The 16,008-nt window shown below is 55.5% G+C and overlaps 1 protein-coding gene and 1 long non-coding RNA gene across 3 annotated transcripts in view; one reads left to right on the plus strand and one right to left on the minus strand.

Annotated features, from left to right (window-relative positions):
* LOC309856711 overlaps positions 1–13,109 on the plus strand; it is a 35,872-nt gene extending 22,763 nt beyond the window's left edge. The window contains exons 2-4 of one of the 2 annotated variants that reach the window (XR_014307324.1): positions 9,423–9,464; positions 11,592–11,705; positions 12,609–13,109. This is a non-coding gene — a long non-coding RNA (uncharacterized lncRNA). The remainder of the gene's footprint in view (positions 1–9,422; positions 9,465–11,591; positions 11,706–12,608) is intronic. The other variant, XR_014307325.1, reaches the window with a different exon arrangement.
* SUV39H1 (SUV39H1 histone lysine methyltransferase) lies at positions 1,640–15,094 on the minus strand. The gene is made up of 6 exons (XM_082718099.1): positions 14,811–15,094; positions 12,585–12,730; positions 10,631–11,293; positions 4,582–4,728; positions 4,370–4,499; positions 1,640–3,655 (listed from the first exon to the last, which is right to left on the minus strand). The coding sequence occupies exons 1-6, from the start codon at positions 14,827–14,829 to the stop codon at positions 3,522–3,524; spliced, it is 1,239 nt and encodes a 412-aa protein (XP_082574225.1). The 5' UTR covers positions 14,830–15,094; the 3' UTR covers positions 1,640–3,521.
* Between the last annotated feature and the right edge of the window lie 914 nt (positions 15,095–16,008).

Raw genomic sequence — 16,008 nt, forward strand, 5'->3', positions numbered from 1 at the left:
TGTGTCCAGATTTTCAGGTCTCTGAGCTCTTCTGTGAACTAGAGTGAAGGCCTCTGGGCTCCTTGGGGTCTTTCAGTGTATGAAGGCTCTGAGCTCTTTGGGGGACTTCTGTGTCTGGTGCGTGACCCCTCTGAGCAGAAATCTATGTCAAGGGTGCGAGGCATCGGAGCCAGTTTAAGGCCTGTGTTCCAGCATGTGTGATTTCGGAGCTCTCTAGAATCATGTTTAAGGCAGGAGGTCTCCGAGTTGGTCAGGTGGTCTGGGAAGAGGGTGTGAGGTCTCTGAACTGTCTGTCCATATTTATCCCAGTTTGTAAGTTCTCTGAGAAATTGGAGGTACAAAAAAAAAAAAAAAGAAAAGAAAGAAAGAAAGAAGGAAAAAGAAATTGGCGGGTCTTTGTCCCTGGTTGTGAAGCTTTGTTGGGGGGGGGGGTGGCGGTGCTGTAATCAGATTTTCAGGACTCTGAGCTCATTGGGTACGTGGGTTACAAAGTGGGAGATCGCTTAGGTTTGGTAGTCTTTCCTAGGCTGTCCTGACCCTGAACTTCTTAGGGGTTTTGGGGGTCACTGGGCTGCATATAGATTGTTTTCCAAGGCTTGCATTCTCTAAACAGGGTCTGTTTCTGGGCTGTGAGATTGCTGTGCTTTCTGGAGTCTACGTCTAAAACTTGAGTCTCTGAGTCGTTTGTGACACTCTGTTCTAGGGAGAGGTTTCTGGGATGTTTGGTGTCCTACTTTCCAGGCTGTCTCTGAGCAGTATGGGGGTCTGTGTCCAAAGTGTGAGGATTCAGAATCATTTAGGAAGCTGTGCTCAGAGTGTGATGTCTCAGTGTTTGGGTAGTCTGTGTCTAGGGCATCACATCTCCATTTTGGGGCTGTCTGCCCCCAGGATATGAGGTCTCCAAATGGTTTGGGAGTTCATGATTGGGGTATAAAGGCTCCACATAGCTTGGGTGGCAGTGTCCGAGGTTGTGAGGTCCTTGTATCTCTATCCCAGAAACCTCATTCTCTAATGTAGTTGGGGCTCTGAATCCCACTGTGTATGTTTGACAGTCGAGGTCTTAGAGCTCTTAGGGAGTCTGTCCCATAGTTCCAGCGCAGCCTCTGAGGTCTGGGTTCTGTGTCTGGGTGCAAGATCTGAGCTGCTTGGAACTGGGTCTCCTAGGGTGCGTTGTCTCGGAGTTCTAGAGTCAATATCCGGGTATAATGAGGCCTATGAGCTGTTTCGAAGCCTGTGTCCTAGCTGCCCTGTCATCTCTCTGAGCCATTTAGGATTCTGTCACCTGTTGGGAGGTCTTCAAAATAGGTATCTGTGTCACCGCATATGAGGTCTCTCAAGCAAAGCAAAGAACACGGGCTCACACTCCAACTGAGAAGCAATGAAAACAAGTTTTTTGGAAAGGTCATCTCTGTTCTCTGCTTTCTTCCCTGGCACAGAGAGGCACTTAAGGAGTATCTGTGGAAAAAGCTTCCCCCGGTAGGCAGAGCCTTTTCTCTCTGTAGTAGGTAGGCTTTGGGTTCAAAGCCTCTAAGAGCAGAGAGGTTCCAGCTCAAATTGTATCATGTTTCTCTATTTCTACTGTATTTATTTTTGTTTATAAGTGATAATGGTTTGTTCATTTAGACAGCAATAGATTTAGTTTCTTTTTAAAAGAATTATTTATTTGAGAGAAAGACAGTGCACGCCAGCGAGCAGCAGCAGGGGGCGGAGGGAGAGAACCCCAAGCAGACTGTGCACGGAACACAGACCCCAACACAGGGCTCCATCTCAAGACCCCGAGATCATGACCTGAGTTGAAACCAAGAGTCGGACCCTCAGCCATCTGTGCCACCCAGGTGCCCCGGATTCAGTCTGCTTTTTCTTGGTGCGTTTTAAAAGTTCAGTTTTAAAAAGCAAGCTTATTTTAGGTCCCATGATCTATGATGATGGCGCAGGCGGTTCCTTGTGGGAGCATTCCAGCAGATGGCTGCAGTCCGAGGAACACATTCCTGGGCACCCCAGCACCCACCCTCTCATGCCTCCAACCCCCTCCCCCCACAAGGTCTTCAATCCCCACACCTTGGTTTGTTCAGCCATTGATTTGTTTTATTGATGCCCACCCCGGGCCAGGTAGGGCCAAGAGATATACAAGAGGAGAATCAGATTCAGTCCATGCCTGAAGGTCAGTCTGGGGGGCAGGGAGCACGGACACACACAGACACACATACAGGTCTGGCATCTGGTGGCAGGGCACACAGTCTCACGTAGGGGCACTCTGAGCACAGGTAGTCAGGGAAGGCTTCCTAGAGAAGACCTCACGGAGGAAGCAAGGGGCAAGGCAGCCATCAGAGCCTTTGCCTTGTGTCTGTTCTTGGACAGGTCACTTTTGCGACCAGCGGACCCAAGGTGAGTGCAGAGGGCCTGGGGGCCGGGGACAGCAGGGGGCAGGGGATCCTGTCACCTCGCCATACCCTCCCGGGTAAACCAGGCCCACCCCCCTGCCCTTCTTGGCCTGTCCTTTGCCTTCTGCCACGTGCACCCTTTTCTGGGGTCCACCTCCAGAGTTTCCAAGGCTTCCCTGAGACAATCCACACGGGTCAGGTGCTCTGCCCAATGCCCAGCACCTTGCCAACATCCCATCAACGCACATTTTTGTCCTAAGTGCTATCTACAGCCTAGCTAGGTCTCGGTTCAGCCCTATGAAGTCCCAGCAGTCGTTACGCCCCAGGTCGGGGCTCCCGGCCCCCACCACACCGTCCAGAGCCCCAGGGTGCCTTTGTGTATGCACCCTCAAAGGCAGACTTCAGACCTGGCCCCCACTGTAAGGGCCAGCCGAGTCCAGACTACCCTCTCACTGTCAGCGGGGCAGGAGCACCCACCCCTCTTCCAGTGACACAGGAGTGTCCACTTCCCAACTGTGCAAGCCTGAAAGAGAGACCCTGTAGCTCTGAGGCTCACCAGCAGCCGGCGCAGGCACAGGAGCAGAAACCAGCCCCGGCCCCAGCCCCGGAGATCCCTTCTCTCGATCCCTTCTCTCGCGTGCACAGAGTTTCTGTGGTGGGGGAAACAGGAGGGCTGGGAACCCGGGGCTCTGCAATCAGCCTGCCCTGGGGCTGCGTCCCCACACCCTTGGGGCAGTAGGGAGAGGGCCTGCAACAGACCCCTCATGCTCCAGGCAGAAGCAGGTACAAAAGCAAACATCCTTCCATTCTGGGGCCCGGCTGGGTTCACCCCTTGGACCTTGATAGGCCATGACTCTCAACCGCAGAAGCTCCTGGTGTTAAAAAAGAACTTCTGAGGGTGGGTGGGGGTTTGTAAGTGCAACCCACAGATGGGGCTGGGACGGGGAAAGGGGACTCCTGGAGTCGGTCAGTCCTCACCACAACCCCACGTCCCCCAAGCATGGGGTAGGCGGGGGTGGGGGGGCAGGCAGGAGCAGGCAGAAGGCCCTGGCAGTCATTCCTCGACAGGAGGGCAGCGGTGGGTGGGTGGGGCGGGCGGCTTTATGCCCCACTGGCAGTCTGGCCTCAGACTTCAAAGGGCTAGAAGAGGTATTTGCGGCAGGATTCAGTCCCACACTTGCATTCAATACGGACCCGCTTCTTGGGGGAGCCGGGGAGCCCAGCCAGGCCAAAGTTGGAGTCCATGCGGGTGCTCTCCATGTCCACGGGGTCCACTGTGGAGTCACAGCCGGGGGGGGGGTACTTGTTAGAAAGCCAAGGTGAAGTGTCCCACTGCCCTTTTCACTGTGAGACCTAGGAATCTTGGGGGCTGGGAGCACATCTGGGATTTGGGTCAGGAGGGGGTTGTGGGGTTTGGTGATGGTTTGGAGATAGGACCAGAGCTCAGCACTGGAGAGCTGTACAGGTGCTGGTAGGACAGTCAGGGGGTGAGGGTTCTGGAGGGAGGCTGGGGGCTGTCAGGGGAAGGGCCACATCAGACAGAAGTTGGGAATGGTCATCCAGAGAGGCACCTGAGCTCTCCTATCAAAGATCCCCCCCGCTTTGAGCATCTCAGGTGGCTAGTTTGTCAAGAAGGGGACTGGCTGGCTGGAGGCCTTAAGAGTGTCTGGATGCTTGGACTGAGCCAGGCCAAGCGGGGAGGAGTGGGGAGGATTGAGGAGACTGGGGAAACCCAGATGAGTCAGTGTCAGTAGGAGTGTCATAACTATTAGGCCCTACATCCCAGGGGTCTGGGGAGAAGTCTATATGAGTATCTCAGGGTTGGGATCCAAGGGTTGGAAATGAGGGGGCCCCCAAAAGGTAGGCAGAAGTCCAAGAGTCCAGATGGACACTAGGAGTCAGGAAGGGCATTTTAAAGCTCCTCGGGAAGGGGTCCTCACGTCCCATGTCACTGTGTGCCCCTGTCCCCCGTCCCTTGCCACCCCCACCTTGCATGTTGTAATCAAAGGTGAGCTCCTCCCCTGCCCGGATGGTTCTTGTGGCGAAGAAAGCGATGCGGGGCAGTCGCTCATCGAGGTTGTCTATGAAGACGTTGTACACCTGGAGGTTGGGGTCACACTAGGCGAAAAAGAACAGTGGGAGGGTGAGGAGGGGCCCCAGCCTGCTCCTCCCGACCCCCACCCACCTGCGGGGTACCCACACTGTGGTTGACAAAGTGGGAGATGTTGCCATAATAGGCAGCATCCACGGTGTACACGTCCTCCACGTAGTCCAGGTCAAAGAGGTAGGTGGCGCCCTGGCGGTCGTAGATCTGGCCCCGCCGCTCCGCCTCCTCTGAGGTAATGATCTGGGGAGAGGGCCGCAGGTGAGGGGAGAGGGGCCAGGAAGGCTCAGGAAAAGCAGCAGACCTCCTGAACGCCCCCCCCAGCCCCTCCCAGAGCCCAGGCCGGTTAACAAGTGAGCAGAGCCAAGGCTGGCTCAGCTGAGGGTAGGTCCGGGCACGTGAGGGGTTGCGATGCAGGGGGTCTGAGGGCGCCCAGAGGAGGCCACTGGGCCTCAGCTGCCTGCCGCCACCCCTCCTCAGGCCTCCGGATGGCCTGGGGTCTCTCAGTGGTGCCGAAGACTGGCCGCAAGGTCTGGCAGTGAGAGAAAAACCCGCAGGGAGACTCAGGAGACCACGAGCAGGGCTCAGACAGCGGTGCGTGTTCAGGGGAGGGAGGCGGCACCACGAGAGAAGGTGCCCGCGCTGGGCTGTGGCGCCACGAGGCAGCAAGGACACTAGGAGGAGAAAGCGGCCTGGAACGGTGGAAAAGGGACACGGAATGAATGGGGGAGAGACTCAGACGAGTGAGCTGAAGGCAAAAACTTAGAATCTTAATATCGAAAAGACCCCGGTCCAGAGAGATCAAATCCCTTGTTGAGATTCTGAGATGGCAAAAACACAGCTAAGGCCAGAATCTCAGATGAAAGAAAGGAGGCAAGAGCGTAGGTGAGCGTAGGAATCGTGGAATCTAGGAATCTCCAGGAATCTGGAATCTAGGACGGCAGCAGGCATTTCCCCCTCCCCAGCCGGGCCTCCAGCTGTCTGCCCCTCAGGTTCCCCCCTACACCCGGGCTGACCACGACAGCCCTCTGGTAATGCCCCAGCAGAGCCAACCATGCCTTCCTCTGGGGGAGGGTCCCATGGGACCCAAGACTGCCCCTTCCTCAGCCTCAGGTGCCTGCAGACCAGGGCAGACCACCTCCTCCACTCCCGGGCTTCCTGCTACCTCCGCCCAGCCCTCAGAGACCAGTGCCCACATAGCGCAAAGCAGAAGCACCGAAGTACCTTTCTTTTCACTCTGCTGCCTGGCCCAGTGACCTATCCTCTGTCCCGTGGTAGGCCCACAGGCACTGCAAACCCACCTCTCCTCTCATGAGGCACCCACTGGCCACCACCACCTCTGCCACAGGATGCAGACCCAGAGTGGCCCCAGCTTCCTTCCTCGTTTACCCGCACGCCCGCCACAACCACTCTCCGCTCCCTCCAGGCAGGACAGCCGCGCTGGAGCCCTCGCGGTCTCCTCCCTGCCTCTTGCCCCAGCACCTCCAGCCTCTGCTCCCGGCCAGACCCTCACGAGCACCTTGAGGAGACCTGGGCCCCACAGCTCGCTACCCCACACTCTGAGGAACCTGGCTCGCCCACAGTCCAAATCTGGGCTTGTTCATTCACTGGTTTATTTAGTGGGTTTTTAGGAGGCCTACCCTGTACCAGGTCCCAGCACTCAGGGGCCCGCGTCTGCAGAGGGAGACACAGGGGACCAGGCCAAGTGCCCACTGCAGTCCCAGTTGGGTCAGGGGAGACAACAGGAACCAGGTCTGGTCCCGGCCCTCTTGGGGCTGGGGGTGGTCACAGTCTGGTGAAAGAGAGATGGACTCAGATACCCACAGTGCAAGGTGCTGGTCAGAAAACCCAGGACTTCGGGTTCCCAGGGCAGCAAAACACCAATACAGCATGTAAAGCAAAGCTACAGTCACAGAAGGGCTTGGACACAAGGTTGAAGAGTGGGGACACTCTCCTGAGGAACGCCAACAGGAGCCCCAGAAGTGTTCTGAGGGCTACATCAAGGTCAGTGTTCCTCCACCTCCCAAGAACACACACTCCTTGCGAGTTGGCACGACAGGTGTTGCTTCTCTGCGGCCTCCTGATACCTGGGCACTGGAAGCCGCCTGTCTGCAGTCCCCTGCAGGCCTGGGACCGAAGGCGGCCTCCGCGGGTTCTCGAGCGTGCTGGGTGGCGTCTGAGCCAACTTTGCCCTTTCCACGTCCTCCTCCCTGGTCTGCATCTTCCCGCCTATTCTGCCTCTACCTGCTTCCTGAGTCTCCCCGAGAGTGAGTCACGCGGTGAGCCCTCCAGGGCACAAACGGCTCCTTCTCCAGCCGCCTTCCCAGTCCTACTCTGTAAGGGCGGGCCTACCCAGAAAATTCAGGAACAGAGCAGGCCCCGTCCCCGCTCTCTAGCAGCTGTCCAGAACGACTGGGGGACAGATGGGCTAGAAGCTGGCAACCTAGAAAGGGTGCTGACTGTGAACAGGACCCAGAAGACTGACTCCAAGTCCAGCCGCTGCCCTGCCCCCGTCTGGAGAGGGGATCCTGAATGTTCTCTCCTGCCTGCTTCCTCAGCCAAAAAACCAAAAACCCTTCCACCAGGTCTGGCAGCGCACCAGTTTTAGACACTTGGGCCTTTTTTTTTTTACCCACTTTGTTAGCTTGGTGACTCTGAGCACGTTCCTCTCTCCCTCTGGGCCTCTGCTCTTGTCTGCAGAATTGGGGGGTGGCGCGGGTGGGGGGCAATAGTGGTAGTAGTGACCTGACAGGAGCTGTGATAAAGCTCCAGCGTGATCAGGGACGTGAACGACTTTTCTGTTCTGGACGCTGAGCACTGTCAGAAATGGTCATGAGTGCCAGTCTTACCTAGTCGAACATGCTCCTTTATTTTTATGTGCCCTTTCCCAAGAAAGGAAACACTGCTAATTAAATGATGACGTACTGTCATTTAACTAATTGAGATGCACCTTCCTTTCGGTGTTGGTAAAATATGAAGCAAATTCAGGTCTTAGAATGGATAAGCTAGGCTGTTCTCTGCTGGGCGAGGGTGCATGTTCTGATGGAACGTGGAAGGGGGCAGAGGAGAGGACAGGCAGCTCACGAGGAGGGACCATTGGTGCAGAGAGGGGAGGGCGGGTGTTGGGTCCACACTGTAGGACAGCTTGGCGACCAGCTATGGGGTGCATGCCCTCTATTACGTGACACCCGTAGGGTCCGGGACAGCACCATGTAACGGAAGAAATGAATACTCCTGTAATGAGATCCATGACTGTTCACCCCAAGCAGGAGAACTAGGCTACATACCGGCCCAGATCAGGTCTAGCTGGGTGTTCTAGCCATATGGGTTACCAAAGACTGGGTTTTCTGAGCATTTTGGATTTTCTGAATTTCAGACTAATGGCTAGCGTTTATCAAAGACTTACTGTTCAAGTGCTTCTTCCAAGTGCTTCACACATCACGACTCATTTAGTTCTTATAACAAGTGAATGATGTGGGTGCTGTTACCATTCCCATTCTACGGACAGGAAACTGAGGCTCAGAGAGGGTGAGTGACTGCCGCTGAGTGGTGGAGCTCGGCTCCAGCCTCCAACCTCAGCTGTGCTGCCCCCCCCCCCCCGCGGGGGACATACGAGGAGGAGTTTCGCTTCGGCAGCAGCTGGGGATGGTGGATGCCATCAGGAGGCCCCACAGGTCTGAGAGCATCAGGAGGGGGCCTGGAAATCACAGAATGTGGCAGGAGGGAGCCCGAGAAATAGCTTAAGGACAGTGTGTGTGGAGCAGGAAGAGAGGGCACAGGGGTGAGAAGCCCTGACCACCCCAAGTTTACAGCACGGAAGTGTAGATGCTAAGAAAGAACAGCACCCTGACCAGGGGACCCTGGGGTACTTGGGGGCTGTGCACTCTCCCTCCTCTTCACCCGTCAGGATCCTCTGTGTTATAAAGAGCTTTTCCTCGAGATTGTCAGTACAGTGAGGCTGGAGACGCTCCCTTTTCTGGACTTCCTCTAGAACCCGTGGGCTCCTGTGGGGGCTGGTCACCTCCTGCAGGCTGTCAGGGGCTCTGGAATGTGCACACGTCCCCCTTCAGACTGGTGACACCCCTCCAGGCTGTTAACATCTCCTGCACTGTTAGCATCCCTCAGAGGTGTGGGTACCTCCCCCAGAGGGTCAGAACGCTGAGGGCGTGGGTACTTTCTCCAGGCTGTCAGAGTTCTCTTAGGTGTAGACCCCATCTCCTTCAGACTGTCCCAGTCCCTCCGGGGTGAGGACACTTCCTTTTCCTGTCAGGACAGTGTGGGTGTAGACACTGCCTAAGCTGGACTGCCAGGGTCCTGTGGAGTGTGGAGAGCTTGCTCTCTCCTTCAGGTCACTCTGGGACGGAGACACCTCTTCCCACAAATTGTCGGGATCCCTCTGGGGTATGGCGACCTTCTCCTTCCTCCAGACTGGCAGGTCCTTCTATGTGTGGACATTTCTTTCTCCAGACCGTCGGGATTATCTGAGTGTGGACTTCTTGTCTATAGACTCTCAGGGTCCTCTGAAGTGTGGACTGCTCTGCCTCTAGATCATCTCTGCCCTGTGGGGCTATGACCGCACCTACTTCATGGGTCATTATTGGGAGTCTCTCCTCTCCATCAGTGTCATTACTACGGTGTGGACACCTTCAGCTGTGTGTCCCTTAGGCCCATTTCTGTCACTTCCCAAATATACCACAGCCCTAAGAGACATCTAGAAAGATGAAGGTATCTGGGGTTGTCACCATGACAACACTCTCATGTATTTACACGGTCAAGGTCCAGGGATGTCGATTGTTCCCCCAGTGCATGAGATGGTCCGTCATAAAAAGAACTGCTCCACCCCAGATGCACACTGCATCCCACCTTAGAACATGACATTTGCTGTTGCAGACACTTGCTGGTTATTCATACACACACTCCTTTTGTTTTCCACCTAGGTACATGGCTGAGTCACACTTCCCAGCCTCCCTTGCACCAAGGTAAGGCCAGGGACTCGGTTCCAGCCAGGGAGTGTGGGCAGCAGTGATGGGCGCCGTATCCAGGCCTGGCCCATGAGCGACCTCCCCGTCCACCCTCTCAGCCCACTCGCCAGTGATGCAGAGTAAGGATCAGGGGCAGCTCTAAGGCACAACACAGGCACAAGAGGGAAGGAGCCTAGGCAGCCATGCCACTGTACAGAAGGATACTACCTGAACACCCCAGGCTGGACTGACAGGAGCAGAGAGATATCTAACGTGTGAGGCCACTGGGCTCTGGGGCTTGTATGATACGGCGGCCAGCCTGCCTAATCCAGCTGCCCCTTGAACAACACAGGTTTGAACGACATGGGCCCACCTACAGATTTTCTTTTCCATAAATACAGTAGGGGACTCTAAGTGCTCTTTTCTCTTCCTTAATGATTGTCTTAACATTTTCTTTTCTCTAGCTGACTTCACTGTAAGGAACATTATATCATACATGTAACATGTAAAATATGTATCAGTCCACCACTTAAGTTATCAGTAAGGTCAACAGGCTGCTTAGTAGTTAAGTTTCTGGGGAGCCAAAAGGTACACACAGATTTGACTACACGGGGTTTGCACCCCTAACCCTCCCCCCGCACCCCCCTCCCCTGGGGCCCTGTTGTTCCAGGGTCAGCCCTATACCCAGGCTTTCCCTAGTGTCCTACAAATGTGGAGGAAGTGGCCGCCCACGTTAAGGCATGTCTGCGTCCTACTCCAGGGTGTTCGTGCTCCCATTAGTAGAAGGCACTCCTCCTGGTCAGACATTGCGTGGCGGTAAGCTGAACCCTCGAGAAATGAGAAGTAGTGCCTTTCCAGGTGACGCAACCCTATGCTGAGCACATGGCCTGTTAAAAGGAATGGCCTGATTTCAGTTCCCGCTTTCCTCTTTGCCAGGTACCCTTACGAGGTCAACCCAGTCGAGAAGTATTTCACTGTGCTTTCAACTACCAGCTTGAAATGTGCGCCCCTGTCAGGATGTCCCTGTCACACGCAGGTTAGCCGCCCCCCACCTTTCCCGAGACAGGAAAAGCAGGGACGCTGCAGGCATGCAGTAAGGCGAGCTGGGCGCACACGATGGGAACATAGGGCAGGAAGAGCTCCCGCGCGCGTGCATACACACACGTTGGGCCCCGGCTCCCTACCTCTCCCACGTACTCCATGACGAAGCTGTTCTTGCGGATCTTCTCCAGCGTGCGGACGCCCCAGCCACGCCCGTCATCCGTGCGGAAGATGCAGAGGTCATAGCGGATGCCCTTCTGTACCACGCGGTTGGGGCAGTCATAGCCGCAGCGGCAGCGCGAGTTGCACTCGTAGATGGGCAGCCCCGCACGCAGCCGCACTTGACCCTGGTCATTGTAGGCAAACTTGTGCAGGGACGCCCCAGGGCAGCAGCCTCCGGCGGGGGCCCACAGACAGTCCTGGCACTCACAGCCCACAGCCACCTGGTTGAGGGTGATGCCCTCCCCCACACGGTACTCATTGATGTATACGAAAGCCCGTGGGGGGCCATCCAGGTCCACCTCATTCTCCACGGTGATGCGTCCCAGGTGGCTGCGCTTGGCATTGAGCTCCTGCTCCCAGCGCCGGAGCGCCCGCCTCTGCTTGGCCTTCTGTACCAGGTAGTTGGCCAAGCTTGGGTCCAGGTGCCTGGGGGGCTTCGACCGGTGGTGCCGCCGGAGCAGCTCCCTCTCTAAGTCCTTGTGGAACTGCTTGAGAATGCGCACACACTTGAGATTCTGCCGTGGCTCCCAGGTGCTCTCTGAGTCTGGGTATCCGCGCCATTTTACCAGGTAATACTCTTGTTCCTGTTGGGGGGACCAGGGGATGGGGGCACCGTAAGTGGTGATACCCTTGGCCCAGCCCTTGTGGGACCTCCATCCCAGAGCCAGTAGGTAAGACCCAGATCATTCCCAGCACCTCTTCTGGAATAAGTCTATGACGTGGTTACAAAGCATGGGCCCTAGCCTGAGGATCCCTAGGTTCAAATCACCTGCTCTCCCTTGGTACTGTCTAAATTCCAAGTTTTAATTTAATCAGCTCCCTCCTCCTAGCTGTTTCAGGCCCCAACTCTTGGAAGTCACAACCTTCACTTCTTTTTCACAGTCCCCACATCCACCCTCAGCAAATCCTGTCAGCCTCATCTTCAAGCTACATCCAGAGTCCAACCACTTCAAACCATTGTCACTGCCACCCCTGTCATCTGTCGCCTGGATTCCGGTAGGAGGCCTCCTCACCTTCTCACCACCCTTGCCCCCTACAGTCTGCTCTCCATTCAGCAGGCAGAGGGATATTTTCTTGCAGAGAGCAGCTAGACGAAACAATTTAACCACACAGATTCCACAGGCAAGACACACTGGGTACAGATTCTGAATCTGTGGCTCCTTGGCTGTGTGGCTTTAGGCAAGTTAATTAACTCTGCAGACCCTCATCTATAAGTAAGGGAGGGGGAAGCTGACATCATCCTAGCTTTCAGTATGTAGCAGGTACTGTTCTAAGGAACTTCTGTGTCTTATTAACTAATTTAACCCTCACAACTCTGTGGGAGCTAGATAATACTAGTCCTCTCCATTTTACAGATGAAGAAAATGAACCACAGAGAACATGCATAAGTATCCCAGGGCTACAGGGCCAAAATCTGAACCCCACCATACTGGCTCCAGTCTGTTCTCTTTATCCTGCTGTCACCTGCTCTGGTAATGGTAACAGTTCCCATTTCACAGCATGGCTAGGGGGATTGAAGGAGGTTCTGCAAGTTAGTGCCCAGTACACTGGATGTGCTCAATAGTTGCTAGCTGTCACTGGCTCCCTTCCGGGGCTCAGCACCTCAAACCCTGCAGCTGGTGTGTATTCCTGTGGAGGTGGGAAGAGAGACTTATTAGGGGATTCATTCGGGCTCCTGCCCGCCCCTGAGAAAGCCACTTAGTTTCCTCACCTGCAAAATGAGGATAATAAGAAGTCCTACTAAACCTAATTTTTTAAGACCAGAGGAGAAAATTCCCTTTGGAAACAGATGCAGGCAGTTGGGGTGGGGGCAAGGGGACAGTAAGCCAGCTTTCTTGATACACCCCTGCCCTGGCCACGGTCACCCAGACTCACGCGGATCTTCTTGTAATCACACAGGTACTCGACTTCAAAGTCATAGAGATTCCTCTTGGAGATGCCAAGGGCTGGGCAGGAGAGCTTGGCCAGGCGGCACAGGTCCTGTAGCTGATTCCAAGAAGACTTGCAACACACACTGCAGCCTAAAACAAGGAGGCCAGAAAGAACTTACTGGGCATCCTGGTGAAGCCACGGGTCAAAGGAGACCCCAAATCCTCTCTGGGACTTCCAAAGGACTGCCTCAGTCAGTGAGATTTAATCCACAGGCCTTCCCAATGCTGATTCCCTTCTACAACAGAAACAGGCCACTTCTTCCACCCTAGTGCTCATTCCAAGGCTACTGCTGGAGCAGTAGACCTCAAAGTGCAATCTGCTGCTTGGATTGTCCTAAAGGGATCTATTCCCAGAGCTTCTAATTCCCTCCATACTCTTCCTAAAACTGCCAGCAAACCTGCCAGGTGTTCAGGACCTAATCGTCCCTCTCCCCACTTTGCAAAATAAAGAGAACAACCCCCCATCTCAGTAGGGTGCATTGCCCCGGAGGGAACGGGTGGGGATGGGATTACAACCTGTAGGCACCAAACAAAGGCTTAACTGGAAAGACTGGTCTGGAAACCCTTATCTAAAATTCCTGGGGTAGTTGCGTTTAGGAATTCAGATTTTTGGGGGGCAGATCTTTACAAGTGTCGTTCTAGGTATGCCCCACACACTACCTACCACCCCCAGTGTGGTCAGGGGTATCAAGCCATAATCAAACACATTAGTAATTCTGCAGCAAACATCTGAATTTTTACATTGAATCGGAGAAATAAAGAGGCAAGATAGTCCCACTTTATAATCTAGTTTTGCCACTGAATGGTGCCAAACTGAACTTCTCAGAGCTTTTTAGATTTCAGAATTAGGAGTAAGATACTGTGGAATGGTATTAGATTGCCGGAAGCTTCTTTGAAGGATTAGCCTAGGTCCTTTAAACCTGAAAGGTGTTTGGGGTTTTTTTTGAACCCGCATTTTGGCTTTCTGTCTCATCTACATTTCTGTGAGGGGTAAAGCCCAAAGGAGTACGCTCTGAATTCAGGAACCGGCAAATAGTATAGGTTACTGACGTTTCTTTTAAGTATGCCTGGAACCTTTCTTGGGCTATCAGAAATTTTCAAGATGCAGATTTTTTTTAAAAAAGACTCTGATTCAAGGCACAATGTGCTTTAGAAGCCATTTTATCAAATCATTCCACAGAACACTTACTCCAAATGCAGTCAGTCCTCATCCTATTTGTAGTATTTTCTACTTCCCATTACAAAAATCAAACATTTGAACTCATAACGAAATACTCTAGACCTCAACCTGAAAACGTCCAAGAGCTTTGCAAAATTATGCCGTGTGCTAACCTCCCCCCCTCCACTTAGGCAGGCGTAGTGGAGACTCGGCCTGTGCCCACGCTTTCCTCTCTCTCCCTGTGATGCCTCTCCCTTTCAAACCCCTTAACTTGCATTTGAAACTAAACCACTAAGTGGTTCCAACTAACCTCTCCAGCTGCTGGCTCCCCACTAACCACAGGTGGATTCCTAGCCTTCAGAGGCACCCCTCATACTGGGGAGCCCATCGTCCCCGCAGCTTTTCTCATCCAGAAGAGCCCACCCTCCCCAACATACTGGAAAAGTCACCCCTCTTCCCTTGCACACGAGAGAGTCCAGCTCTCCTATTAGAGAAGCCCCTTTCCCTTCTTCCCGGGCGAGTCTTTTCTACAGGAAACCCTTTCCCCATCACGCGGAAAGGAGGTACCCTCACCCTGAAGACTCTTCTGTCCCCCCACTCTGAAAACGAGGTCCGTCCCCTTCCCTTCCCTTCCCTCCCCTTCCGGCGTCTCGCGTGGACACCAACCGGGTAACGGTCACCGGCGGCCGATTTTCCCGCGCGCGGGCGCGGCCTCCCCGACAAGCCCCCGCGCGTGCGCGCGCCGACTGGTCGCGATCAGGGGCGCGCGCCCCCCTCCCGCGTCCCCACTTAGCCCCGCGCCCGCCGCGTTCCCAGGCACGCGCCCCCTCCCCTCAGCCCCGCCCAGCCCCGCGCGCCAGGCCTGGGCTCCCTGAGCCCCATCCTTTCCGCGCCAGGCTTCCGGCTCCCGGCTCCGTGGCCTCGGACGCCAGGGCCCCGAGCCCGCGACGCCACCCCTCCAGCCCACCCGGCCCGGCCAGCAGGCCCGCGCCGCTGCCGCCACTGCTTCACCTTTTAAATTTTCCGCCATCTTTCCCCACGGCTAACGACATTCGGGCCTAACCGGCCTCGCGAGAAGAGAGCTCGCGCGGGCGTGGCCGAGAACGCGCAGCCTATTGGCCGCGCGGCGCCGCGAGCAGCGCCCGCGCGGACCAACCGGCGAGCCGTGACCGGACCCCTCCCCGCCACCCAGCTCGGTCCCGCAGGCGGGTGCTAGCCAGCGCTTTCCCAGAGTGCGTCTGGGCGGCAGCGGCGGCGGCGGCGACAACTAAGGTTGCCGGAGGCCCTGCCCGCACGCCGGTCTGTCTGTCACGCTGTCAGCCAATCACGTTCTTAGCCAGCCGCACGGGGGATTCTCCGTCCTGTCAGACCCCCAATTACCACCGTCAGTCAGTCGTCACTGCATTTTAACCCCAAGCAAGCCGTGACTCCCAAGATGGACTGTCGCCACGTACGGCTGCTCAGCCGTTCCCCAGACTCAAATCACACAATGGGTCCCGTCACCACAGACAACTGTTTAGTGAGACCCCGGCCCCCCCATTCACACTGTCTGCCAGTCAACAGCGGTCCCCGTTGGAGCCTCGCGCCAGCCGGGAGTCTCTTAAGGCAGACAGACGGCGCTAACGACTACACGGTTAGCCAGCCTGTCATTCCCCCGACTGCCCCTTTTTCACACGGTCAGTCAAGCAGCCGGTCTCTCCATCTACTCTGCTCCGCGGGCATCTCTGAAATCCCCAGGGGAAACCATCTCACAGCCACCAGCCACCAGCCGTGATTAGGTCAGGACAGGCTGTCATTGTCAGCGTCTCAGGTCGCCCTCTCAGACACAAAGCCAATAGTCACAGCAACTGAAGCCCCCACCTGACAGTGGGTCAGCGGTCTGTCATGTCTCAGGGGAGGCATGCCCACCATTGGTCAGTCATCCGGACAGTCTCCTCTGACCCACCGGGGCCCCCTCAGGGCCGCTGTTATTCCAACTTGGTACGGCCAGGCAGTCAGCTTTCTACATGGATATTTCAGTGGGTCAGCTGGCCTCTGACTCGTTCACTGCCCTCCATCGTGTTGTCCATCAGCCAGGCAGCCATTCTCGGCATGTGACTGACCACGGGTTCTGTCAAGCATGCTGTGATTTGGCCAGGGTGGATGGTCACTCACCAGATACGGTTGCTTATCAGGCCATCACAGATCTGTCCATCAGTCAGCCTGAAAT

The sequence above is a fragment of the Mustela nivalis genome (assembly GCF_964662115.1).
Source record: "Mustela nivalis genome assembly, chromosome: X".
Classification (NCBI taxonomy): domain Eukaryota; kingdom Metazoa; phylum Chordata; class Mammalia; order Carnivora; family Mustelidae; genus Mustela; species Mustela nivalis.

Coding starts and splice junctions, on each gene's coding strand:
- SUV39H1 (XM_082718099.1), bottom strand. Junction 4,500..4,581: donor CCCACTTTGTCAACCACAGT/GTGGGTACCCCG, acceptor TTTTTCGCCTAG/TGTGACCCCAACCTCCAGGT. Junction 3,656..4,369: donor CTTTGATTACAACATGCAAG/GTGGGGGTGGCA, acceptor GTGACTCCACAG/TGGACCCCGTGGACATGGAG.